This window comes from Berghia stephanieae, chromosome 6 (assembly GCF_034508935.2).
Source record: "Berghia stephanieae isolate SIO BIC M18660-M18661 chromosome 6, UCSD_Bste_1.3, whole genome shotgun sequence".
NCBI lineage: Eukaryota > Metazoa > Mollusca > Gastropoda > Nudibranchia > Aeolidiidae > Berghia > Berghia stephanieae.
The window spans coordinates 55,210,162-55,237,011 of NC_088365.1; the positions used below are offsets into that span (position 1 = coordinate 55,210,162).

Here is a 26,850-nt window from a genome sequence, read left to right on the forward strand (position 1 = left end):
AAGAAAAAAACAAAAAACAAAACTCCATCAACTAAAGAATTTTAAAAGTTAAACTCATCTATTCTTTTCAGTAAATTTGACACTGCCAATACACCAGATGTACCATCCAGCTCACGCTACGAGTCATATATTTAACTTTCAAATTGTAATGAGTTCTTTTTGAAAACTATTAAGCGTGACAGTGAATCGAGATACAGTATTTTACCAATTTATTCATCTAAAAAATTAGATGAAAAAAGTGAAAGGTTTGAGGTTATTTATTACTGATAATTACTTATTCTATCAACCATTATTACTTTCTTTGTATTTTGATTGTTTGTTTGCTTGTTTGCTCTTAGGGATTTTATGATGCGCGCAACACTTTAGGCCATTTCAGCACCAGTTAGCTTATTGTATGTTTCTGGTGTTGAGAGGCATGTGGATATTTCGTGTGAGCCATAAATAATTTTGAGGCATAATATTACACAATAGACTTGTAGGCCTTAACATCCTTTAAATCTCATGACAAGATATGAAGTGAATAGAAAAGTGCCAGAAGACAATAGAGAATGAAAATTTTTCGCGGCGGTGGTGGGGTTTGAACCTGCGACCTTATTGGTACGACAACTCCGCCTGGCGGTCTCAAGAAGTGGGTGAGAGAGGGATCTAGTAATGACTTTGAGTTTGAAACGAATATTTTTGTGTTCGTTGATAGCTCACACGGTAGAGCCACGCTCTCACCTGCCAGGCGGAGTTGTCGTACCAATAAGGTCGCAGGTTCAAACCCCACCACCGCCGCGAAAAATTTTCATTCTCTATTGTCTTCTGGCACTTTTCTATTCACTTCATATCTTGTTGTTACCAACATAAGTGCCTGCTCCACTCACTTTTCTGAATTAAAAATTCACCCCATACACCGGAGCATACTCAATGTCTCAATCGTTTCTATGTTATATGTTTGTGTTGAGAATATTGGCTATTAAGCTTAACTGCTGGTCAAAATTATTCGCGATGGTGGTGTACGAACGAATCGGCGGTCTCAAGAAGTGGGTGAGAGAGGGATCTAGTAATGACTTTGAGTTTGAAACGAATATTTTTGTGTTCGTTGATAGCTCACACGGTAGAGCCACGCTCTCACCTGCCAGGCGGAGTTGTCGTACCAATAAGGTCGCAGGTTCAAACCCCACCACCGCCGCGAAAAAATTTTCATTCTCTATTGTCTTCTGGCACTTTTCTATTCACTTCATATCTTGTTGTTACCAACATAAGTGCCTGCTCCACTCACTTTTCTGAATTAAAAATTCACCCCATACACCGGAGCATACTCAATGTCTCAATCGTTTCTATGTTATATGTTTGTGTTGAGAATATTGGCTATTAAGCTTAACTGCTGGTCAAAATTATTCGCGATGGTGGTGTACGAACGAATCGGCGGTCTCAAGAAGTGGGTGAGAGAGGGATCTAGTAATGACTTTGAGTTTGAAACGAATATTTTTGTGTTCGTTGATAGCTCACACGGTAGAGCCACGCTCTCACCTGCCAGGCGGAGTTGTCGTACCAATAAGGTCGCAGGTTCAAACCCCACCACCGCCGCGAAAAATTTTCATTCTCTATTGTCTTCTGGCACTTTTCTATTCACTTCATATCTTGTTGTTACCAACATAAGTGCCTGCTCCACTCACTTTTCTGAATTTAAATCTCATGCTATTTATATTCCAGTCAAATCAGACTATTCTTGGCGTGATGGGTGTCGATGTTACAACAGCCCAATTGGAAGCCCACACTCCGTTCTCAAAGGCAAGTTGTTTTAATTTCTTACATTTGATTATAACTTCACGTTTGCATCAGGCGATTCTGAATTTACTCCAGTACTTTAAACTGACATTAATGGTTAATAGTGTATCTTTTGGATAGAATGTGTAATTCTCTCTCGTGGTGCTCATTGAATTTGATCTGACTTAAGATTTACTTTAATTGACCACTGCTACAATACAAAAACAGGAAGTTGGGAGATGGAAAATACTAATAATAACAATGATCAGTTTTTTCCACACATCCGAGTCCTATATGCAGAATAGTGGTTCCAAAACCGATGTTGTTTTTCCATATGGTGTTAAGTCTTGTCATGGCTGCTGTTGCCATTCAGAATTCTAGCTTTCACCTCTGCTGTGCTAGTCCCATGTTATATTTTGTAAAACACATGGTAAATATAATGACAGAATGCAATGCTCAAATGACAACAGAAAACTATAATAATAAAAAGTTCAATTTAATTCACAAAGACATGATGTGGATTAGGGCTTCCACTTTGGCAACGGTACATGTTGAATAATTCACAAAAGACGAATGTAAATGTAATATATATGACAGTCTTAATGTGAAAAACGATCCTCTCATTTCACATTCATCATTAGTGTCCTGGTCGGAATCCAGCCTGGTCTGGAGACAGTTGTTCGTCTAGACTGGGTGACATGCGGGACATAACCATTCGCTCAAATAGCTTGTATGCGATGCACAGGAGGGAAATCGGGCGATAGCTTTTCTTGGATTTTGGATCTTTCCCCGGTTTCAGTAGGGCGACTACTCTTGCTTTCCTCCATGCACTTGGCAGCCTGTTTGTCCTTGCGCATACATTGAAGAGGTCCAATAGCCAGGATAGGGTTCTCGGGCCAAAGTGTTGAATCATCTCAGTTGTGATTCCATCCAGTCCAGATGCTTTTCCTGCCTTCAGATGGGACAAGGCCTCTAGTAGCTCCTCCAGGGTAAAAGAGTCAAGATGATCTTCACTATCCTTGAGGGCTTTGTCCATTTCACGTTTCAGGGCTTTTAGTTGGCCTCGTGCTTTCTTGGCTGGTTTCCCATTCAGTAGAAGCTGATGTGCTACTTGGTCAGGTGTTACTGCAGCCACTCTTGTCTGGGTATTTTTGTCATTATTCAGTTTTGAAATTGTAGTCCAGGCCTTTTTGCTGTTTAGGGTCATATTGGTGGAGGTTATTAATTGTGGTCAACATGTGGTCAACTTCTTAACCTTACACAATTCATAGAAGATGGGTTTGAGACAAAACGGGTCACTGGCACAGTCTTCGTCGACCTCACTGCAGCCTATGACACAGTGAATCACAAGATCCTACTCCTCAAAGTGGCTAAAATGATAAAGAATAAGAAAATTGTAAATATTATCCAGTCACTTCTCGAAAACAGGCGCTTCTTTGTTGAAATGGATGGCCGGAAGAGCAGGTGGCGCACCCAGAAGAATGGTCTTCCCCAAGGATCAGTGCTAGCTCCAACACTTTTCAACATATATACAAATGATCAGCCTGAGTTCCCAAATATCCGCCGATTCATATATGCTGATGACCTATGCCTCGCAACACAGGATGTGTCCTTCCAACCAATCGAGAGCAGACTGACAAATGCCCTAGACACCCTTACAAAGTACTACACTAAAAACTCGCTGAACGCCAACCCAGGGAAAACACAAGTGTGTGCATTTCACCTCAACAACCACCAAGCCCACAAAAAACTTAACATCAAGTGGAATGGCCAGACATTAGAGTACAACTACCACCCAGTGTACCTCGGAGTGACGCTTGATCGGACTCTGTCCTTCAGAGAACACGTGAGGAAGACCAAGGCAAAAGTGTCCACGCGTAATGCCCTCCTTGGAAAGCTGGCAAACATGAACTGGGGAACTGACCCTAAAACTCTAAGGACCACAGCATTGGCCCTCAGCTACTCAACTGCGGAGTACTGCTCAGCTGTATGGGCCCGATCATGCCATACCTCCAAGCTAGACCCCGAGCTCAACAACGCCTGCCGGATCATAACGGGCCAGCTGAGAGCAACACCATTACCACTGGTCTACCGTGCAGCAGGAATAGCCCCACCACACATCCGGAGGGAAGCTCATGCCCAAATACAAAAATACAAACAGGAAATGGACCAGAGACACCCCCTTCATGACCACAATTGCCCCAAAAGCAGGCTCAAATCAAGAAAAAGCTTCCTCACAGTAGAGAGCCTTCACCCAGACCACTCAGCATTCTTCCGCCTGGACAAATGGGTAGAATGGGACAAGACAGCAAACGATGCCCTCCAGCCCCCAACAGAAAAGCTCCCAGCAGGCACAGACCTCAAGAGAAAAGAATGGGTGGCGCTGAACAGAGCTAGAGCAAAGGTGGGAAACACCGCCACCAACCTCTTTAAATGGAAAATCTCACCGGGCACTGAATGCCCATGCGGTCACCCCAGACAGACCATGGACCACATCCTGTCCGAATGCTCGCTGGGACCTCACTGCACCAATGCTGACCTGAGGGAATGCAACCAGACTGCCCGGGACTGGCTGACTCACTGGCGCGACAAGATATGATGATGATTAGTGTCCTATTCATTATAGTTATTTTATTGGCAATACAATTCCTGATGAAAGCTTGTGACAAAATATAATATGGAAAAGCAACATCGATTTTGGAGTTAAGTTAAAATTATACAGATCGCTGGTACTATCCATCCTGCTCTATGGCTGTGAAACATGGACTCTCACAGCAGATCTAGAAAAGCTTTTCAAAATATGAGCTATTGGAGCAAAGGACTAATAAGGATATATTAGAAGAGGTAGAGGATCGAGCAGTGGACAGGAACCACTGGTGTCAATAGTCAAAAGAAGGAAATTGTCACGGTTCGGGCACACTGTCTGTCATGATAATCTGTGCAAGAAAGTCATGCAGGGCACTGTAGAGGAACAGAGGAGAAGAGGAAGACCGAAAAAAAACTATGGCAAGACAACATCAGAGAGTGAATAGGCTTGTATCTTAATAGCCCGCTGGAAAAGGCCAGAGACTGTGACGAATGGTGCAAGGTTGTGAAGTCTGCATCCTGCATGCCCCCCCCCCCCCCAATGATCAGCTGGCATGGGAATGAGTGAAACTGAGTGAGTGAACATAGACTTTAAAATCTGGTTTCTACATATGGCCTCATTCTTTATCATTGTTGATTTAAACTCTTCTATGTTCATCCCCTTAATTCCCATGTCCTTTCTCCCAATTCAATACGACACAGATTGGACCCAATGGATATGCCTTTGCCATCAATCCTAATGGATACGTTGTGTTTCATCCCAATTTGAAAACGTTGGTAAGTTTATAAGTTATTATAATATAATATATGTTATATCAGTTTGTCTTCTCATCATGACAATAAAAGTTCCTAGAGAAGATGATAATGATATTTAAACGGCTTTAAGGGCTTACATGAACAGATTGAAGACAAAACAAACAATGTTTTGACCTTTGGTCTGACAGGCAATGACAAACGAATATTACAACATTATATGAATCTTCTAGAAAACAACTCAAAATTTTAGATGAAGTTTATAAACAATAGGGAGGACCATTGATTTAAGTCACTATTGTAGGACATAGTTTATTCAAAAAAATTTATGAACAACGGTGAAGGTGGTATTATCCACTATGCATGTAATATAAGACAAATGGTAATTATTGTTTTCCAATTTTTCTTTTATTAACAACATATGGCGGGAGCAGAGCATTAAAAATTATAAAATGAATTCATTATCTGTCAAATAATGGAAGGGGTTGTTGTATCATGTCAAACACATGAGACTGAAAGGTGTTGTTATTTTAAATAAGATGAATATTATTAAAGAACTTGCAATTATGGAACAATCATACACATTATATAAGATGTTTTTAATGTGTTGACGGGTGCTCTACGACCAAGATATCAGGACCCTTTAGATTTAAAGGCAAGATGACCAGAATAAATTACCAATGTGTGTTGATCCCTTTTGCGCTTTTAGTCTTGATGTTAAATAGAAGCTTTCTACACAACACTGGGATTGATCTGAAATCAAATCGAATCATTTATTCATTCATTTCCAGGGCAAATTCATGAATGAACCTCCAAATATTGACTTGTTGGAACTTGAAGTAGATGGAGATACTCCAGCTTTGGTCAAGGTATGAATTGGTGTGATCGTGTCTTAAAAGCAAAATTCATCTGTCCCTTATTGCATTCTTTAAAAAAGAAAAATTGAGCTTTTATATAGCGCAATATCCTCTAAACATTCTCAAAGCGCTTTGCAAGTGGTCCCTGACCAACAGCAATGCATAACATGTAGGACGAGACATGACGCCTGCAAGGCAATGTTACAATTTTTTTTCCGACAGAGACAATGCTGTTTAATGGCCAGGTACTCATTTTACACCTGAATACGGTGAGAGAATATGAGTAAAGAGCAATTTCCAAGGACTCAATTATGCATCGAGTGAGGCTCGTACCCAGGACCTTCCAATCCAAAAGCGAGTGTCATACCACAAGACCACATAGCCACAATCCTTTGGTAGGACAACTCATACATATATATATATATATATATATATATATATATATATATATATATATATATATATATATATATATATATATATATATATATATATATATATATATATATATATGAAGAGTGGTTTTCCAAAACCCCTTTTATGCGTTTTTCCCATTTGAAATATTGAGGATTATTTACCTTAAAATTTCTCATTTGGTCTCATTCATTTTATCATGATTAACCTTCAAATTCATACAAATTTTGCGGGTGGTTGGATGGGAGCATCACCCTTGAATCATATACCTATGATGTTCGCATGGGTGTACGATCCGATAGTGATGTCGTTTCTTCTTCTCTTTACTAGCCTATCCTGCTTCTTTGGTTTGTGATTGTATTTTTGACAGGGGATATTTTTTTTTCTGTAAATCTTCTGCCTGTTTGTTCTTGGTTATTTATAATTTAGCTTTTAGGTTATGGTTTTGATTGACATTTGTACTATTTTTTGTTAGATTGCTTGTTTTTTTGTTTCAGCGGTCTCTCATATAACCTCAATTGTGTTGGAAGAGACCTAAAGCAACAAACAAACAAAAAACAAAAAACAAAAATCATACAAATTTTATAAAGTTCGTATGCCAATTGATATTGAAATAAAGTTTATGTTTCAGTTTATCTCATAGGAAAATCTCCAAAAGTAGACAAACCGACTTAAGTTTTGGAAAACCAGCCTTCATATATAAACAACATTTCAAAAGGCTTAATAATTTCTATGAGTTAACCACTAATAGCAAAAACAAAAACAATGAGCCACTACTACAAGTACAAGATACAAGTCTCATGTGCATATTAATGGTGAAGTAGAATGACACTCACTTTCAGACATGAAGGTCCCTCGTTCAAGTTCCAAAGTTGAGCTCTTTGGAGGGGGGGGGGGGGGGCTCTTTATTGACGTCCTGTCATGGAGTTCAAGTGTAAAATGATAACACGTCTATTAACATCATTGTCTCTGTCACAAAAAAAAAAATGAAATAGAGCCTTACAGGCGTTATGTCTCTTCCTACATGTGTTGTGTTGCTCTGCTTGGGACCCCTTGTAAAGAGCTTTGAGCATATTTAGTGGATAGAATTTATGCTTTGTAAAAACGTGTTTAATAAAAAAAAAATGCTCAAGTATGTGTAAGGTTGTGAGATTATTACTAAGTCAACGATGAAGGTACTGACGCTGATAGGAAATACATTTCCTCAATGGAGTGTGAATAGCTGGTAAAGTTTCCTTTTAAAGTCAAGGTCTGGTTAAAATCAATTGGTGATTGATACAATTGGAACTTAGCTGTTGTCAGAGCAATAATTGAAGCTGTCGTAAATGTTAATAAATCAGAATTGGTCTAAATATATCTTTGTAAATATAGTGCAGATCTCTCCAGAGCTAACAAGACCCCCCCCCCCCCCCCCAATGAAAAGGGAAAAAAATAAGAGAAACAAGAAAAGAAAAAAATCCCATAAAACAAACAAACAAAACAAACAAACGAACCATTAGAAAAAACCCCCATCTATTCACGAAGCTATATTTTATTCTTTAGATTTTGTAACCACTATAATGATGATAGTGTTGGTGATGATTATGATGATGATGATATAATAGCTAACCGAAATCAACAAAGTTTATAAAATTGATGATTAAAGTAACAAATGATCATATTCTCTAATGTTTAAAGACTTGGAACAGTTATTTTGAACTATAAATTATATTCCAACAGTTACGTACAGAGATGATTAAAGGTGAAGAGAATGAAATGGTCCTAGATTCTCACCACTTGTCACCGTGTCAGAGATACGTCTCCTATGGACAGGCTACCTATGCTTACATTCCCATAAAAAACACTACTTTCAGGTAAGCTCATTTTATGCTGAAAGGCCACATAGAGGCTTAAAATAAAGGAAAATCATAGATTTCACTCACAGATTGCATTCACATCTGAACAGAGTTTTGGAGAACTAAAGATATCTCCCTTCGACTAAAGCTGAGACTCAAACTTGAAGTCAGTCCTACTGTATGGATGTGAATCTTGGAATGCATTGCAGGCATGTATAAGGAGGATACAGATTTTTATAAACAGGTGCATACATAAGCTACTCAGAATAAAACGGATGGACAGGATTAAGAACGAAGAAGTATGGTAAAGAACATAGCAGAAACCAGTGGGAGGGGAAATAGGAAGAAGACGATGGAGGTTTTATAATCTGTTGACATTCTCTTCACGTTTCTCTTTGAAACTTTTTACAACTTCCTATAACAATTAGTTTTACTGTCAGACAAGGTTAATTAGATGAGTGGTTTGTACATACCTCATTTCTATTTCAGGCTTGGCATTAGCGTTCCGACATACCAGAAGAAATATCCCAAGTTATCATGGAAAATTGGAGAAATGAGTAAGTATTTTATCTTGGTTTATGGATTGTACTTGTGATCAAAGATAGCATTTTACCCCATTGGAAATTAGTTAAGTCAAAAAGGATTATGAATAGTTCAGGTTATGAAAGCAATAAATTTTATAGCATTTTATACCTTTTAGGAAATTAATTTTTTCAAAAAGGATGGTAAATTATCAATACTTTCTGTGGTGTATTGCAGATTGATAATGATAATTTGGTAAGTAGAAAACGTCAACAATCGTCAGCCATTTTGGAATCGAAGTGATTCTTTTTATTCTTGAAATAACGTAATCGAATACTGATATTTGGGTACTCAGGTATCCCACAATCTCACCCTTAAAAAAATTAGATGATGTAAAAAAAAAAAGAGCTATTATACTTTCGCTCGTTTTGGTTTACATAATGTTTCATTCATTCTTACATTTGTTTTATACAGCTTAAATGATTAATTAAGAGTAAATGAGAAAAAAAAAAATTATCTCATATATCAATGATGAGTAAGAAAAAGTGTTTCTTCTGTGTAGTACTAAACTAGTTGAAGTGGTCAACAGTTCATAATGATAAAAGAAAACACAGTAATGGACTCTAATAGTCTTAACTAGTGTCTACTTCATGCGGCTGTGTAGATGCAAAGTGTTTTTGTGTTTGTGGTCGTAACGTCACGAATATTTCTTCCAATATTATAGTCAAGCTTAAGGCTTATAAATGGCCATGCCTACAGTGTGAATTTGTTTGGTTTTCTCACGTTGCGACCACTTCTCATAGTGTAAGGTGCACTTGTAGTGTTGTGATTGTTTTGAGATTGCGTTCTCTGTGACATGTTGTCAGAGAGAGTTGGAGAATTTGGGAATTCTCTATGTGGTAGGGCGGGACCTCGACCTGTGACCGCGTAGAATTTGGATCTCTGTCATTCGCTGGGGTTGTTTGAACCATGGTTGGTATCTCTGTCGTTCTGAAGTTTGGGACGATGTCCAATAGTGGTGCCGGTGCTGGTATGCTTGTGATTGCAGGGGTGTTTGTGTGAACAATTTGGTCGGAGTGTCGTCTCCATATGGCTCCGGGAGCTGTTTTGACTTCAAAGGTGCGTGTTCCCGTTTGGGCATGTATTACGCCGTGTTGCCATCGTTGGTGTCCGCGGTAGTCTCAGACCAGGACGTTGTCTCCGTTGTCGAAGTTCCTGGTGTTGGCAGAAGAGTGAGTACGAAGCTGACGGTCTTGACATGAAGATACTCTTGTATGAATGCTTGGTCGAATGATGTCTAGGTGAGTTCACAGATGTCTGCCAAACATAAGTGATGCTGGGCTCTCGTTTGTTGTGGTGTGTGGTGCATTCCTATAAGCAAACAGGAATCTTGCCAGTTTGGTATGGATGGTACCCTTCTCATCTTTTGAAGCTTTCATTGCTTGTTTGAAAGTTTGGACCATTCGCTCAGCCAGCCTGTTGGTTGCTGGGTGGTAGGGTGTGCTAAGGGTGTGCTTGATTCCATTGACCTTTGTGAAGGATTTGAATTCATTGGATGTGAACTGCACACCATTGTCAGATACGAGCTGTTCAGGTAAACCAAATCTTGCAAAAAGATTGCTCAATATATTGATTGTTGAAATGGATGTGGCGTTGGATGTCGGTATTATTTCGGCCCATTTGGAATGGGCGTCGACGACCACTAGAAACATTAATCCCATGAATGGTCCCGCGAAGTCTATTTGAATTCTTTGCCATGGCTTGTCGGGCCAGTGCCATGGGTGAAGAGGAGCTTTCGGTGGATCAGGTTGAACTGAAGCACAACCAGGGCACCCTTTTGAAGTTGCCTCGATTTGTTTGTCAATAGCAGGCCACCAGAAGTATCCCCTAGCCAAGTTTTTCACCAATGTGTCCTTCATGAAGAACACTTAAGATTTTTGCATGCAGTTTTTGTGGAGGGATGAGTCTATATCCCCAAAAGAGACAGTTTTGTTGCACTGACAGTTCGTTTTGTTTGTTGAAGTAAGGTTTCAGTTCTTCGTTGACTGTGTTTGGCCATCTGTCAGTTTGGACGTAATGTATGACTTGTGACAGTGTTTTGTCGTGGCGTGATTCTTTGGCAACGTTTGCTGCGTTGACTGGTAAGGACTCTATTACTTCTGTATCGAATAGTTCATCTGCTGAATCGGCCTCTTGACTTGAGTTTGTGGTGGGTAAAGGCAATCGTGAAAATCCGTATGCATTAGCATTTGACTTGGAGTTCCTGTATTCGATTGAGTAGTCGAAGGCTGAAAGGAAAATTGCATATCTCTGTTGTCTGGCTGCAGACATTGCAGGGACTGGTTTTGTGGGCGAGAAGATGTATTTGAGTGGCTGATGGTCTGTGATTAGTGTAAAGTGCCTGCCACTTACATAATTGAAGAACTTTTTAACACCCCATGTGATAGCTAGAGCTTCTCTGTCTAGTTGGGAGTAATTCTGTTCTGCCTTATTGAGGGTTCTTGAGGCGTATGCAATAGGTCTTTTGTCGCCTTCTGGTGTGATGTGGGAGAGAACGCAGCCGATGCCATATGGTGAAGCGTCACAGGCGAGTCGCAATGGTCGATCGGGGTCGTAGCACATGAGGACTTTGTCCGAAGCGATCATTGTTTTTATTTGAATGAAAGCATGATCAGCTTCAGTTGACCATTCAAATTTTGTGTTATCCTGTAGAAGATTGTACAGTGGCTTCGCAATTTGAGCTACATTTTCCTGCCACTTGTGGTAATAATTTACAAGCCCGAGGAATGATCTGAGTTTTGTTTTGTTTGTTGGCTGTAGTGCGTCGATGATGGCCTTGACCTTGGTTTCGGTTTTGTGCAAGCCATTTTTGGTTATTTTGACACCGCAAAAGATAACTTCGTCTTGGAAGAATTGGCATTTTTCAAGATTGACCTTCAGTCCATACTCTTGAAGTCTAGCTAGGACTAGTAGCAGATTTTGCCAGTGTTCATCGTTTGTTTTCCCTGTGACTATCATGTCATCTTGGTTGCATTGAACTCCGGGTGTTCCCTGGAGGATTGTGTCTATTGTCTTTTGCCAAATTGCTGGTGACGAAGAAATACCAAACGCTAAACGGTTGAAGGAATACAGTCCTTTTGACGTGTTGATTGTTGTTACTTTTTGTGACGCTCTGTCTAAAGGGAGCTGAAGGTATGCTTGTCTCAGATCAATTTTAGAGAATGTTTGACCTTGTTCCAAAGTAGCTAACATGTCTTCCATTTTTGGCATTGTGTATTGCTCTGTGTTAAGTGCTGGGTTGACTGTTACCTTGAAGTCACCACATATTCTCACTGTTCCATTGCTTTTCAATATGGGTACGATGGGTGTGGCCCAATCCGAGGTTGCAATTTTTGTGATTATCCCTTGTTCTTCTAAGTTGTCTAGTTCTTTCTCAACTTTTTGTTTTACTGCGTACGGCACTGGTCTGGCTTTGTGGAATTTGGGAACGGCTCCCTCTTTTAGATGAAGTGGTGCCTCTATTCCTTTTATTTTTCCAATTCCATCTGAAAATATATCTTGAAACTGAGCTTTCAATTTTTCTGTATTGAATCTATCTTTAGGTGTCGTCATCTGATGTATGCTCTGCCAGTTCAGTTTTATAGCGGCCAACCAGTCTCTTCCCAAAATAGGATTGCTGCCTTTGTCAAGTATAAGGAGTGGAAGTATTTTCTTCTGATTGTTGAGTTCTACATGAACTGAAATTTTTCCCAGTGGAATAATGGTTTCACCTGTGTATGTTTTCAGACGAACAGCTGTCTTTTCCAAATTTGGGAAGGTTTTGAATGTTTTTGTGAAGTCTCTCTTCGTCATCACTGAAACAGCAGATCCTGTGTCAACTTCCATTTTTGTAGGAATATTATTGATTTGCAAGTCTACCTTTATTTTTGGAGTGTTTCCTTCCATGTGAAACATTTCCAGTGTAAAATTATCTTTGGAAACATTGTCTTCATCTAGCTCGTGAACTTGTTGGGATTGTGAGGTTCTGTCTCCTCCTCTCCTCTGTTGTTGGCTGCCCTTCCTGGCCTGACACACTCTCTGAATGTGTCCTTGTTTGTTGCATGACTTACACACTGCATCACGGAGGTAGCAGTCGGCTCTCCTGTGGTTATTTTTCCCACAAGATTGGCACGGTGGGTATGTTTGTGAGTTATGTCTTCTGTTAGTAGGTAAAGGCTGATTTGTTTTTATAATGTTGAGATCAGCTGTTGATTTGCCGGATGTTGTTGTGTGGATTTCCGCTGCATCTTGCTGGGCAGTTTCCATTGCAAGTGCCAAAGCTGTTGCAGATTCTAAAGTGAGATTTGGCTCTTGCAAGAGTCTCTTTTGTATGGTTTCATCGCGTATTCCGCAAACAAATCTGTCACGCAGAGACATTTTTAAATTGTCTCCGAATTTGCAGTGTTCAGCCAACCGTTTTATGGATGCTAAAAAATCAGGAAGCGATTCGTCCATCGCTTGACTGCGTTTATGAAACTTGAATCTTTCAACTATCTCAAGTGGAGGGGGGCAGTAATGGTTGGACAGCAGTTTGCAAAGTTATTCATAACTTTTACTAGAGGGAAGGTCGGGTGACGTCAAACATCGTATTGTGTTGTATGTTTTAGCCTCGATGGATGATAGCAGAGTTGCTGTTGTTTCTGTTCGGCAATGTCGTTTGCAACAAAAAACGCATCCAGTCTTTCTTTATAGTTTGTGAAGGACTCTAGTCCTTCGTTGAAGGTGTCGGGTCTTGGCATGTTGGTATACGTACAAGACTGGAGAATGCAAGCTCAATAGTTGGTAGTAGTCTGTCAATAGATTATAGTTTTATGGCTTGGTAGAATGAAAATACGTGTAGATATGTTTTAAAAAGAAGACGTTATTGCACTTATCTGGGTTCTAGATGCTCGTCACCATTTGTGGTGTATTGCAGATTGATAATGATAATTTGGTAAGTAGAAAACGTCAACAATAGTCAGCCATTTTGGAATCGAAGTGATTCTTTTTATTCTTGAAATAACGTAATCGAATACTGATATTTGGGTACTCAGGTATCCCACACTTTCTTCAGAAGTGAAGAACACAAAGACATGTAAAGGAATGTTTTCTATCACATATGAATAACTTTGTAATTCAAAAATGTCAAAAAGGAAATGACAAAGATACATGTGAGCTGGATGCTCATGTCTCTGAAAACAAAATATTTAATAATTAATAATCACCACCATATGATTTAGAAGATGGGTAATTCAGAGGCACTAAACAATAAATTTTCTTTATTGTCAGCAGACGAAATTTTGAAAAATCATCATAGAATTATTGAAATAATGTTTGGATGACTTATTACCCTATATAAACAAATATAATCAACCATTTGCTCCTTATAGGCACTGTGCCGAACATATTGAAAGAAAGCCAGAACTTAATATCTATGAGTTAAAACATGAACATCAATCGAACTTGCCTTTTCTCTCCAAACTTCTAGACAAAGTTGTCTTGAAAAAATAATGTTAGAAGATATTGAATCAAAGAAAATCAGATAGCTATTCCAATCGGCATACAAAACGCAGTATCAAAGCAGCACTTCTAAGGGTAGCAGTAGTAATAGTCGTGGTAGTAGTTGTAGCTGTAGTGGTGGTAGTAGTAGTAGTAGTAGTAGTAGTAGTAGTAGTAGTAGTAGTAGTAGTAGTAGTAGTAGTAGTAGTAGTAGTAGTAGTAGTAGTAATAATAGAAGCAGCAGTAGTAGTAGTTGAGGAGGAAATGCTCAAATTTTTTTGCTTTAAATGATTTTTTTCAAGAATCCTATTAATCAGAAAAGCTAATAAAAGAAAATTGTATGATATTGAAAATTTTGCTTTGCCTCTTAAAATTATCACTGTGTTTCATCTCCTCATATTTTGTTCTGATGGTAATAATGTGATCGCTTTACTACCTGTCTTTCTTTCCTTATTCCATCTTTATGAAAAGATTATAAATATATTTAATTTGCTACCTGCATTAGTCGTTTAGATTGCTTGACATTTTGTTTGTTGTAAATTTTGTTCCCTTGAATTTCATTTAACTGATGTAAAATGTCTTCTATTTGTCAGAATGGCCAGATGAAAACGAAGACTTCTCAATCCTCATTGCTCCATGGTAAGATTTTATGTGTATTTATTTATAAATGTGTTTTTAGCAATTTAAAGGCTATACCATCGAATAGGGGTAACTTATACATATATATATATATATTCCTTGTTAATCGTCTTTCTGTTATGTAGCACAGTTTTTAGTTTTTAATTTATTGTACTTGATGAATATTTGAGTGTATCATTCATCGCAGGATCTGTTGCTTGTGCCTGGATGGGACTTTTAGGAAATGCCAAAATAGGCACATCATCTTCTTTTTTAGTGGTGCCAAATGGCCTAAAAGTATCTCAATCACAAATAAAACTCCTAAAAACGAAAACATCTTAATTTATTTTAGCAAACAATCCTCTTCAAATTCATAGGGTTTTCAAGCGTTGTCGTTTACCATTTATGTAAACATTGCTGCATATTAAATATTACAGACTGATTTTCTTTTTTTTACATCACATTCACTTTCAATTTTAATTTTTTTCTCTTTTGATACACAGGGCTTATCACAACGTTGAAGACAGAAATAAGGACATGGGTGCTTATCTCAGCGACCTCACAGATGTCTTCAGCAAAGACAAAGAACTTAAGAACTGTAAGGAAAATAAAAATTGGTTAAACTTCTTAATTTTAAAGCGATTTACGGTCAAAACCAGTTAAACCGAAATTTGTGGGATTCGGTGTACTATTTTGGTTTAAACATATTTAGGTTTAATCATACTTCAAACAGTTATTGGGATTTTCAAGGGGCATTATAATCCCATACTACTGTCACACACAATACAAAAGATCAAATTATTCAACTTTGTGACTTTCTGGTTGAAGTAGTGTATTGTGTTTGTGGGAGGTGTTTGTGTGTATTGTGTATATATGTTCACACAAACGAGCTTAGTGGTAGTAATGTCAAAGAGCTATATAGATTAATATTCGAAACCTTCAATTGTTGTCTTTTCAGGGAACGAGGAGTTGCTTTTCCACCTATACTATGACGTCATACTCATAGCCAAAAATCAGGGGGTCATCAATTTCATAAAAACTATTATCAAGGAAAGGTAATTCAAAGAATTTTTGCTTTTGATAAAAATGTTTTGACAGGTTTTTATTGTCTTATTTTAACAGAATGTTTTTGTTTTTTTTCACTTTGTGAAATATGATTTGAGCTTCAAATGTCAACTTAAGTATCAATTGAATTTAGATCAATGTGGTGAAAGCTAAACCGAAAAAGAAAATTGTAGTAACAGTAATTTTCATTTCGACATAGTTAATTTCAGTTTCTTGCTTCATCTCTTTTCAATATTAAGGTTTCAAAATATCAGTTTATTTTTTAATTTTGATGATAATTTTTTTCCTTTTGTTTCTTTTCCGTTTCTGAACTTTACTTCTCAAAAAGTGGAATTTAATTTTTTTCAAGTCACATTTTGATGACATTGTTAGTTCTTAATTATGATTACTTCCAGAACATGTTTTTTCACCTCAGCAGTAAAACTTATTTCACAATCCATCGATATATGAGACACAAAAGAAAATGTAAAACTTATTTGCCTTTTCCATTTTAAGATTTTGAAAATGATCTCGTATTTCTGTGTTTATCACCAGAGGAAAATGGTAAACCTTTATTGCCTTTCCACCGTCAAGATTTAAAAAAATATGTTTCTATGTTTAGCACCAGAATAAAATTGAAACCTTTCCTGCCTTTTCCACTGTTTAAAAATGATATATTTCTATGTTGAACACCAGAGGAAAATGTAAACCTTTACTACCTTTTCCATTGTCGAGATTTAGATAATGATGAATTAATGTTTAACACAAGAAAAAAATGTAAATTTTTTCTGTCTTTTCCACTGTTTAAAAATTATAAATTTCTATGTTTAACTTCAGGGGTAAATGACAACCTTTACCTTTTCTACTTTTAAAAAATGATCAATTCCTATGTTTAACACCAGAAGAAGATGTAAACCTTTGCTGCCTTTTCCACCATCACGATTTTGAAAAGGATTAATTTCTATGTTTAACACCAGAAGAAAATGTTAACGTTTATTGTCTTTTCCATTGTCAAGATTTTGAAAATGATAAATTTCCATGTTGAACACCAGACAAACATGTAATCCTTTCCCGCCTTTTCCACTGTTTAGAATTGATATATTATTTCCTGTTTTACACCAAAGGGAAATATAAACCTTTACTGCTTTTTGCACCATCAAGATTTTTGTATTTATTTCAGTGTTTAACACCTCTAAATATTGTGATAATTTTTCAGTAACGATACAGACATCAACGATACTGAGTGAGATTTATACTACAATTTATTTGCATTAGTTGGTGATGGTGGTTTACGCATTGCAAGTTTTTAACTAACAACACATTTTAACAGCACGAGCAGATAATTAAACAATACAAGACAAGAATTATTTTCAAGACAATTTCATACCTTGCCGTTCTTTTTGAATTTGCTTTAAAAAAAAAGCGGGAGATTACGTTGATTCTGAGCGCCAATTTTTTTTATTTTATAAAGATAAATGGTCTGAATATTTCAGGTTTCTCAGTTTCTCAACAATTATGGACATACACCAATCAATATTTTAAAAAGTTATATATCATCTTCCTTGTCGTTTGCATTTTAGTAACTAGAAGATTTTTAACCAATCAAATCTCTGTATTTGTGACAAACCCCCAAGCCTGCTCGAACAAATATAGTTGGTTGTTTACAAACAATAGAAAGAAGGAAGTTGATGTCACTTTGCTCTCTGTTAACCTCTGGTTATGTGATTTGTTCTTACTAAACTCGCTCAATCAGACTATAAACGTTAAAGGATACACATTGTTTTTTGTGATGGTACGATTGACCATGTGTGTAAAATTACTGAATATTTTAGTTAAATGGTAATGCTGGGTAGTTTGCCTCATTTAGCACTAACTCAATTGTTTAAATTCAGACGACTGTCCGAAGGGCGTGGTCATGTTTCCTTCCACGAGCCGTATTGTTGAGAGAGTGAAAACCTGAAATTTTAAAAGCATATGTGGCCCACAAATTCATTCTGGTACAAAATCTTAGTGAGTCAGACGCTGACAATTTAATTTTGAGTCTTCTTTTATAAGACTTTCATCAAGAATCTTTTCTGTTATTTTTTTTTTTTTTTTTGAGGTGGTGGAAGAGGAGAATGATGATTTTGTCGTAAACGTAAATTTTTGCAAATTCACCTGTATTTTGGATTGATGGCTTGTGTTTGAGGAGAATAAATTATTCTTTCTATATCCCCAAAATGCTTAAATTTTTTCCAAATTCGTATCTTTATGATTTTAAATTCTGTTTTCATTATTAATTTAGTTCCTTTTCAACTTAATATCTGATTAAGTAGGGAGGTCACACCCTTTATACTTCCGTTCTTTGAAACTCGTTAGAATATTGATCAATTAAAATGACCCTCATCTTCGGCATCCAGATCACTGGGACATAACATCAGATCAAAGCATGGATCACGTTTGTTTTTTTTTGTTGTTGTTTTTTTTAGGTCTTTTTTTTTTCATATAACCTTATCATTGCATAAATCTGCCATTAAGTAGAAAACTTTTACTTTAAATTATTATTGATCAAAATGTCCCACAACTTGTGAAAAAGGCCAACTATCAGGAACCTCTGTAGTGTAATGGTTTAACTTATTATTTTCCATTAACATTTCGGCATTATCTGTAGGGGCACAATACAAATAATAGCGAGCATGCTGTTTCGCCTAACCAATCCTTATCTTAAATGCTTGATGCAGGTCAAACTAAAATCTGTGGAAGATTTTAAACAATTTTATTATTATTATTATCATTATTATTATTATTATTATTATTATTATTATTATTATTATTATTATTATTATTATTATTATTATTATTATTATTATTATTATTGTTATTATTATTATTATTATTATTATTATTATTATTATTAGCGGGTGGTTGGATGGGAGCATCACCCTTGAATCATATACCTATGATGTTCGCATGGGTGTACGATCCGATAGTGATGTCGTTTCTTCTTCTCTTTCCTAGCCTATCCTGCTTCTTTGGTTTATGATTGTATTTTTGACAGGGGATTTTTTTTTCTGTAAATCTCTGCCTGTTTGTTCTTGGTTATTTATAATTTAGCTTATGATATCTTTAGGTTATGATTTTGATTTACATTTGTACTATTTTTGTTAGATTGCTTGTTTTTTTGTTTCAGCGGTCTCTCATATAACGTCAATTGTGTTGGAAGAGACCTAAAGCAACAAACAAACAAAAAATATTATTATTATTATTATTATTATTATTATTATTATTATTATTATTATTATTACTATTATTATTATTATTATTTTTGTTTTTTTTTGTTTTGTTTTTTTGTTGTTAAGGAATGCGTGTTGTATCAAGGATAATTGTTTAAGTTGTAAGAAGATTGCAAAATCTATCCCTGGTGTTGATAACCCGTCTAAATAAGTGATCCTTTTAATTATTATAATTTTTTATCCCTTGAAAGGCTTTATAATTATCACAATTGTTAATGTTTTTATTTCATTCTGCTCATTTTTTACGATTCGAACTTGGTTTTGATTTTTGGATCACTATTTGTTAATATTCAACAAATTAAGATGCATCTATAAGTAAAATGATTAAGAATACCAAAAACCCTTTTATTAATATTTCCCCCCCCCCCTTCTTTGTTACCATTATATATATTTATATACACAGTCACGTCTCTCCAATCCAAACACATCCATTCTCAACAGTGTACAAATAAAGAAGATGTAAAGCGCCAGTGAGCAATTTAATTGGAACTAGGCGCTTTATAAATTCATTATATTCTTCTTCTTCTTCTTCTTCTTCTTCTTCTTCTTCTTCTTCTTCTTCTTCTTCTTCTTCTTCTTCTTCTTCTTCTTCTTCTTCTTCTTCTTCTTCTTCTTCTTCTTCTTCTTCTTCTTTTCTTCTTCTTCTTCTTCTTCTTCTTCTTCTTCTTCTTCTTCTTCTTCTTCTTCTTCTTCTTCTTCTTCTTCTTCTTCTTCTTCTTCTTCTTCTTCTTCTTCTTCTTCTTCTTCTTCTTCTTCTTCTTCTTCTTCTTCTTCTTCTTCTTCTTCTTCTTCTTCTTCTTCTTCTTCTTCTTCTTCTTCTTCTTCTTCTTCTTCTTCTTCTTCTTCTTCTTCTTCTTCTTCTTCTTCTTCTTCTTCTTCTTCTTCTTCTTCTTCTTCTTCTTCTTTCTTCTTCTTCTTCTTCTTCTTCTTCTTCTTCTTCTTCTTCTTCTTCTTCTTCTTCTTCTTCTTCTTCTTCTTCTTCTTCTTCTTCTTCTTCTTCTTCTTCTTCTTCTTCTTCTTCTTCTTCTTCTTCTTCTTCTTCTTCTTCTTCTTCTTCTTCTTCTTCTTCTTCTTCTTCTTCTTCTTCTTCTTCTTCTTCTTCTTCTTCTTCTTCTTCTTCTTCTTCTTCTTCTTCTTCTTCTTCTTCTTCTCTTCGTCTTCGTCTTCGTCTTCGTCTTCGTCTTCGTCTTCGTCTTCGTTTATTATTATTATTATTATTATTACTTTTAATTATTATTATTATTATTATTATTATTATTATTATTATTATTATTATTATTATTATTATTATTATTATTATTATTATTATTATTATTACTTTTATTATTATTATTCAGAAAAAAAATCCGTCCCCAGGCAACCTATCCAGATAATGGAGATATTCGGATTGTGGAGTTCCGGATTAGAGAGATGCAACTGTATATTATAAGATACCGTGTTTCTTTACCATTTACATACTTGTTTACATATTTATTCAGTAAATGAATTCGATTTTAAGGATGTGAAATGGACAGATCTCAACTGTTCTTTTTTTCTTTTTATTTGTTTTTGTTTTTGTTTTATTTTGAATTGTATCCATGCATCCTATGTTTTAATTTGAATCATCAATCCTGCTCATTTATTTTTGAACAGCATGTACATCATTTGCTTATGAAAAAGCTATGCTTTTGAAAAATCTATATCTAACAGTGATATAAATAACCATTTGGTATAGAATTGCAGATTGGGAAACTTACCCATCGATTTCATTGTATTGCTTAACCCTTTCCTTACCAGCCATTTTCAGAATATTCCCCAAAACTTCACACCAACCCAACACAAAAATAGTTTTTTTCTTACTCGAACAGGAAAGCAACAAATACATTCTATGCATAATATTGATCAGCAAAATGAACTCAACAACACAATGTCACGTTTTTATAGCTATTATAAAACATTTGTCTTTAAATTGTGTGAATTAGAAAAGAAATCTGAATGATAAAAGTGCTGGTTGGATCGTAACGAATGTGACGATTTTCCTATGGTTGGTAAGGAGAGGGTTAAGGTCGATATGGAATACAATACTTAAAGATTCTTGGTTTCCATTTTAGTGTAGTTAGTTGTTGGTATCTGAGTATTTGACTAAATAATCAAAAGAAATTTTGCATATTCCAGATAAAATGTTTTGTCAATTGTCACCTATTAAATCAACGGATCATATTGTTTTTTGACCTTCGAACTTTGAAAAAGATTGAGGAAAGTTAATCATTAAACAATCAATGGCTGTTGTACAGAACGTGTAATCATTGAACATTGAACTGTAACTTACTTTTTGTTTCCATGTGTTTGTATGTATTTCGATAATAACATTATTCATACATTATTATCAATGGTCTTGTTTCAGGAGCCCCAAAGCAGTTTTCATCATGACTAACGGAGGAATGACACTTGTTTCACCAAAGAGGTCAGTGACAATGGGTTGGTTATTGAATATTCCTAGTGTTGTATGTAAAATGTTGCCTCTCAAAGCTCGGAGAAATTAATAACAATGTGAAATTGAATGTAAGCTTCAATTTAAATATACGAAAACAGATAAAATGGATGTTTCGGGTTTCCCCTTTATCAACAAAACAGGCTGAATGAAACACTAATCATTGACAGCCTGGCTCAGCGGTATAGTCTTTGCTTTGTACCTGAAAGGTACCGAGTTCGACTACCCACCGTGTTGTGTGGCCTTGAGCAAGTCACCTAGCCTTAGCTCACTTTGCGGCGCTTCACTGGGGCTAATGCCTGGGTTATTCCAGTCTTCCCTTGGAATTGACCCTAAAAAAATTTTTCCCCTTAGGGATGAATAAATGGAATTTATTTATTTTATTTATTTATGAGATAATGTGGCGTTGTTAAGATGTTGGTCTCTTTGCATGTGAAGTAAGTGCTCTTCCATTTAAGTTATTGGGACCCCTGACTACCAGGGAAGGTACCATATTTTTTCTTTTTTTTTTTTGAATATGAATGACAGTAATGCCCAATTTTAATGAATCAACCTGTCTAAATGAAAAAAGAAGGCCAATATTTTATTGAGTTCTTCTCACTTTTATGTTCTCACATAAATACATGTCAAAATAATAATGTATTTTTTTCTGAAACTTTCTAGTGAAGCTGACTATTTCAAGAAAATGCGAGACCTTAGGAAGTCGTCTTTATACACCCGGACACTGTACGCTAGGGGTTGTCTTTTCATGGCAGATCACATCATAGGTAGGTAGCCAAACACATATCTATTTATTTAAAAAAATAAAAATTTCCAGATTGTCACTGAAGTTTTTATAATTTACTCGTTTTAAAAGCGTTATTATTTACTTCTTTTTACAGCATAATTAATTATTTGCCATAATGTAGAGTGATTTATTATAATACATAGATGATTCCATTGATACTCATGAATATTCATTTCCCTCATTGATGGAGATTGCCGTGCTAACACAACTGTTTATTTCTGGGTGGAGTTCCTGACCTCCCTTAGTGGGCAGGGAAGTCGCTTACTGTCTTGGAAGGAGATTACTTGGTTTTGTCCTGACCTTGGCATTTCATAAGATTTCAGTCACCTGCGGGGAACTTTTTAAGCATTTGTTCTCACAAATAATATTAGTGTTGCACTGTTTGTACATCCTCCGTACAGAGACAAGGATTTGTCATTACTATTTATATTGAACTTTAAACATTTTTAAACAAGCAAACAAGAAAGGAATGAAGCATTTTCTTTTTTCAGCTAAACGATCCAACAAGTCATCAGAGCCTTTTATCAATGTCGCCCGCCCTGTCACAGTTTCAACGGAAATACACAAGCAGGATCATGTCTCAGATAAGCCCGCAAGTAAGTTGTATAAGAAGTAATGTATTTTCAAGAATTAGGTCATCAGGTTGCTTGAATGTGTTGTAACCCCCTATCAAACACGCAATGGATGGTACCCCAAGTCAAGTGAAATCCTGGTGGCTCTAGTACTACTTCAATACGGATTTGGTGATCGATTTGGAAGAACCAGGTTCTTTTTGGAAGGACGTTGTTTCCTCTGATCTTGGTTCTATACGAGTAAGAGGAAAAAGTTAATGGCAAATCGATTCTTTTTACTATTTCTTATCCCAGAATGTTGTTAGCATTTTCAGTGTATAATGTCTCTAAAAGAAAGTATCATTTCCAAATAATCTTAGCCTTGTGAAATGCTCATATATGTCATTAATATTAAAGAAAAAGTAACGGTCCTAAAACTGCTCCCTGAGGTACATATGATCTTACCGGTATTTCATTGACTCAATTCCTCTTTGGGTCCCATTTGAAAAAATAAAAATTAATCCAATTCAGCTCTTATCCCGTAATTCCATACATCTTAAGTTATTTTAAAAATCCTTTGTCGTCTACTTTGTTAAAAGCTTAAGAAAAATCTGAAAGTATTGAATTGATGTAGTCATTGGTATTTAAACAAGCTGAGGTCTTTAATGATGGATTGCTGCGACTCACAGATTCTTTTATTGTCTTTTAGTTGCTGGACTGCGTGTGAGCCATGACAAGTTTATGAAAGTTGTTCATGAGAGTATAAAAGACAAAACGCGGGAGATAACTCTAAACAGACAAAGGGCAGGTGACATTGACTTTGATGGTCTGCTCACATGTGAAGACTATGCCCTGGTCTGTTATCTCATTGATGATGGAGGCTTTCTTGTTGCCAGCAGCAGGGACGATGCCAGGGAACAGGTTTTGTATTGTTTATCTTATTAATTCTGTTTTCTCGAAGAAATTAACAGGAAAGTAAAGCTTCTAGCTGAATAAAGTGAAAAGCAATAAAATGAAAAGTGTTGTTATTAACATTTTTTTTTTAGCCAAATGACACACAAAGTTCAACCTTGTAAGGCACTACATATCCACAAATGTATAATGTTGAGTGATCATGATATACAAGTATATAAAGCCAATTTCATTGTTGATTTATGTTAAATCATTTCCATTTAAGGTTGGTCGATTTTTTGGTTTGGTAGACCCACCTGTGATGCATGCAATGAATGGAACAGTCTATGGCAGGTAATAAGAAGTAATGCTGATGATGATGATGATAATAATAATAATGATAATAATGATAATAATAATAATAATAATAATAATAATAATAATAATAATAATAATAATAATAATAATAATAATAATAATAATAATAATAATAACAATCATAATAATAATAATCATAATAATAATAATCATAATAATAATCATAAAAATAATAATAATAATAATAATAATAATAATAATAATAATAAATAATAATAATAATAATAATAATAATAATAATAATAATAAGAAGAAGAAGAAGAGAGAAGAAGAAGAAGAAAGAAGAAGAAGAAGAAGAAGAAGAAGAAGAAGAAGAAGAAGAAAAGAAGAAGAAAAGAAGAATCGTAATAATAATAATATAAAAATAATAATAATAAAATAATATAATAAATAATAATAATAATAATAATAATAATAATAATAATAATAATAAATAATTTAAAAAATAATAATATATATAATAATAATAATAATAATAATAATAATAATGATAATAATAATAATATATAATAATATAATATAATAAATGATAATAATAATAATAATAATAATAATAATATAATAATAATATAATAATAATAATAATAATAAAATAATAATAATAATAATAATAATAATAATAATAATAATAATAATAAATAATAATAATAATGAATAATAATAATAATAATAATAATAATAATAAGAAGTAAGAAGATAGAAAGAAGATAAATTAATAATAATAATAATAATAATATAATAATAATAATAATAATAATGTATAATAATAATAATAATAATAATAATAATAATATATAATAATAATAATGATAATAATAATAATAATAATAATAATAATAATAATAATAATAATAATAATAATAATAATAATAATAATAATAATAATAATAATAAAAGAGAAGAAGAAGTAAGAAAGAAGATATAATAATATTATGATAATAATAATATAATAATAATAATAATAATAAAATAATAATAATAAAAGAAGAAGAAGAAGAAGAAGAAGAAGAAGAAGAAGAAGAAGAAGAAGAAGAAAGAAGAAGAAGAAGAAGAAGAAGAAAGAAGAAAAAGAAGAAGAAGAAGAATCGTAATAATAATAATAATCATAATAATAATCATAATAATCATAATAATAAATAATAATAATAATAATAATAATAATAATATAATAATAATAATAATATAATAATAATAATAATATAATAATAATAATAATAATAATAATAATTATAAGAAGAAGAAGAAGAATTGTAATAATAATAATCATACTAATAATCATAAAAATAATAATAAAAAATAATAATAATAATAATAATAATAATAATAATAATAATATAATAATAATAATAATAATAATAATAATTATATTAGAATAATGATATTGATACCGATGATGATGATGATGGTGGTGGTGGTGATGACGATGATGACAATGATAATGATGATGATGGTGATAATGATAATAAATAACCACAATGATAATGAAAAATCATTCATCAGTTTCCCAAATGAACAGGTGTTGCAAGCACCGTAAAACCCTTAAAAACAAACAAAAACATCAAAAGTGCAGCATATCTAATATTTTTTTTCAGGATGGTGCAATATGACTTCCAAGCAGCCTGCAAGATAGAGGAGGACACATTTAGTGCTGGGTTTAGGAGCTTCACTATTGTGAGTTTTTAAATCAGTAGTCTCATTTTATTTAAGTTCTAATTGTCTGATAGAACAAATAAATAGAATTTATATAGCGCCAATATCGACCTAACGTCTTCAATGGCGCTTTACATGACATGGGTGGTATGAGAATTTTAAGAAAATTTAAATATTAAATTTTGAAATATTAAGGGGAAGCTAATCTAAAATATTCTGTTTTAAGTCTCGACTTGAAGCACTCAATAGTATCCAAACGATAGCACTAAAAGGTTTACACACAAGTGAGAGCTTTGAGACCCAATAGGGAGGAAAAGTCGCGATGGCTCACCTACTTTTCCAGTTCCTTGGGAGTGTGTATGTGATTGAATAGGTTTCATATTAAATCATAAAGTGGCATAACTATGTTAGTTGCAGGATGTTTGGGCAGTTTCCTAGGATTACGGGATGTAAACGAGCGAGGATGGATATTCTTTATTGACAACCAGCATATATTTAGTCTATACAATAAGGTGCCATCACTCTGAAACCAGAAGATCAATCACACAAGGTATATATCCAGTCCTCTGGGAGAGTGGCTTTACACTTCCAATGAGATTGGAACCGTTTTTTTTATATCACACTTTTGTTCCCTATTGCATTACTTGCAAACAGTCGTAATGTTCAGATATATGGAATCAGCCATCCATTTTTATTAGGCCATCTTTTTACCCGGCAGATGAAAAATTACACTGTATGAAGATGGAATGTCGATCTTCTTCACAGACTCTGGACAGGATGATTCTGTTCATCTCATGATAGCACTTGGGTGTCCCCCCTATAACTCAGTTGGTAGAGCACTCACTTCACATAAAAAGGGACTGAATTCGATCCTGGCTGCGGTCAAGATTTTTTTCTGGCCCCTCTGTCCACCTAGCAGTGATTGGGTCGCAGGGTCTGTCATATCTGGCAGA

General features: G+C 34.8%; 1 protein-coding gene across 5 annotated transcripts in view; it reads left to right on the forward strand.

Moving 5' to 3' along the window:
• The window catches only part of LOC144975296 (voltage-dependent calcium channel subunit alpha-2/delta-2-like), a 75,059-nt gene that overhangs the window by 38,503 nt on the left and 9,706 nt on the right, over positions 1-26,850 (forward strand). For 4 of the 5 annotated variants that reach the window (XM_078919246.1, XM_078919244.1, XM_078919243.1 and 1 more), the window contains 15 exons: positions 1,699-1,776; positions 5,041-5,115; positions 5,883-5,960; positions 8,082-8,215; positions 8,687-8,754; positions 14,830-14,875; positions 15,358-15,452; positions 15,813-15,909; positions 17,115-17,141; positions 21,554-21,613; positions 22,304-22,407; positions 22,919-23,023; positions 23,688-23,899; positions 24,156-24,223; positions 25,840-25,918. In XM_078919246.1, coding sequence (XP_078775372.1) covers positions 1,699-1,776; positions 5,041-5,115; positions 5,883-5,960; positions 8,082-8,215; positions 8,687-8,754; positions 14,830-14,875; positions 15,358-15,452; positions 15,813-15,909; positions 17,115-17,141; positions 21,554-21,613; positions 22,304-22,407; positions 22,919-23,023; positions 23,688-23,899; positions 24,156-24,223; positions 25,840-25,918 — 1,326 coding nt within the window. The remainder of the gene's footprint in view (positions 1-1,698; positions 1,777-5,040; positions 5,116-5,882; positions 5,961-8,081; positions 8,216-8,686; positions 8,755-14,829; positions 14,876-15,357; positions 15,453-15,812; positions 15,910-17,114; positions 17,142-21,553; positions 21,614-22,303; positions 22,408-22,918; positions 23,024-23,687; positions 23,900-24,155; positions 24,224-25,839; positions 25,919-26,850) is intronic. The other variant, XM_078919247.1, reaches the window with a different exon arrangement.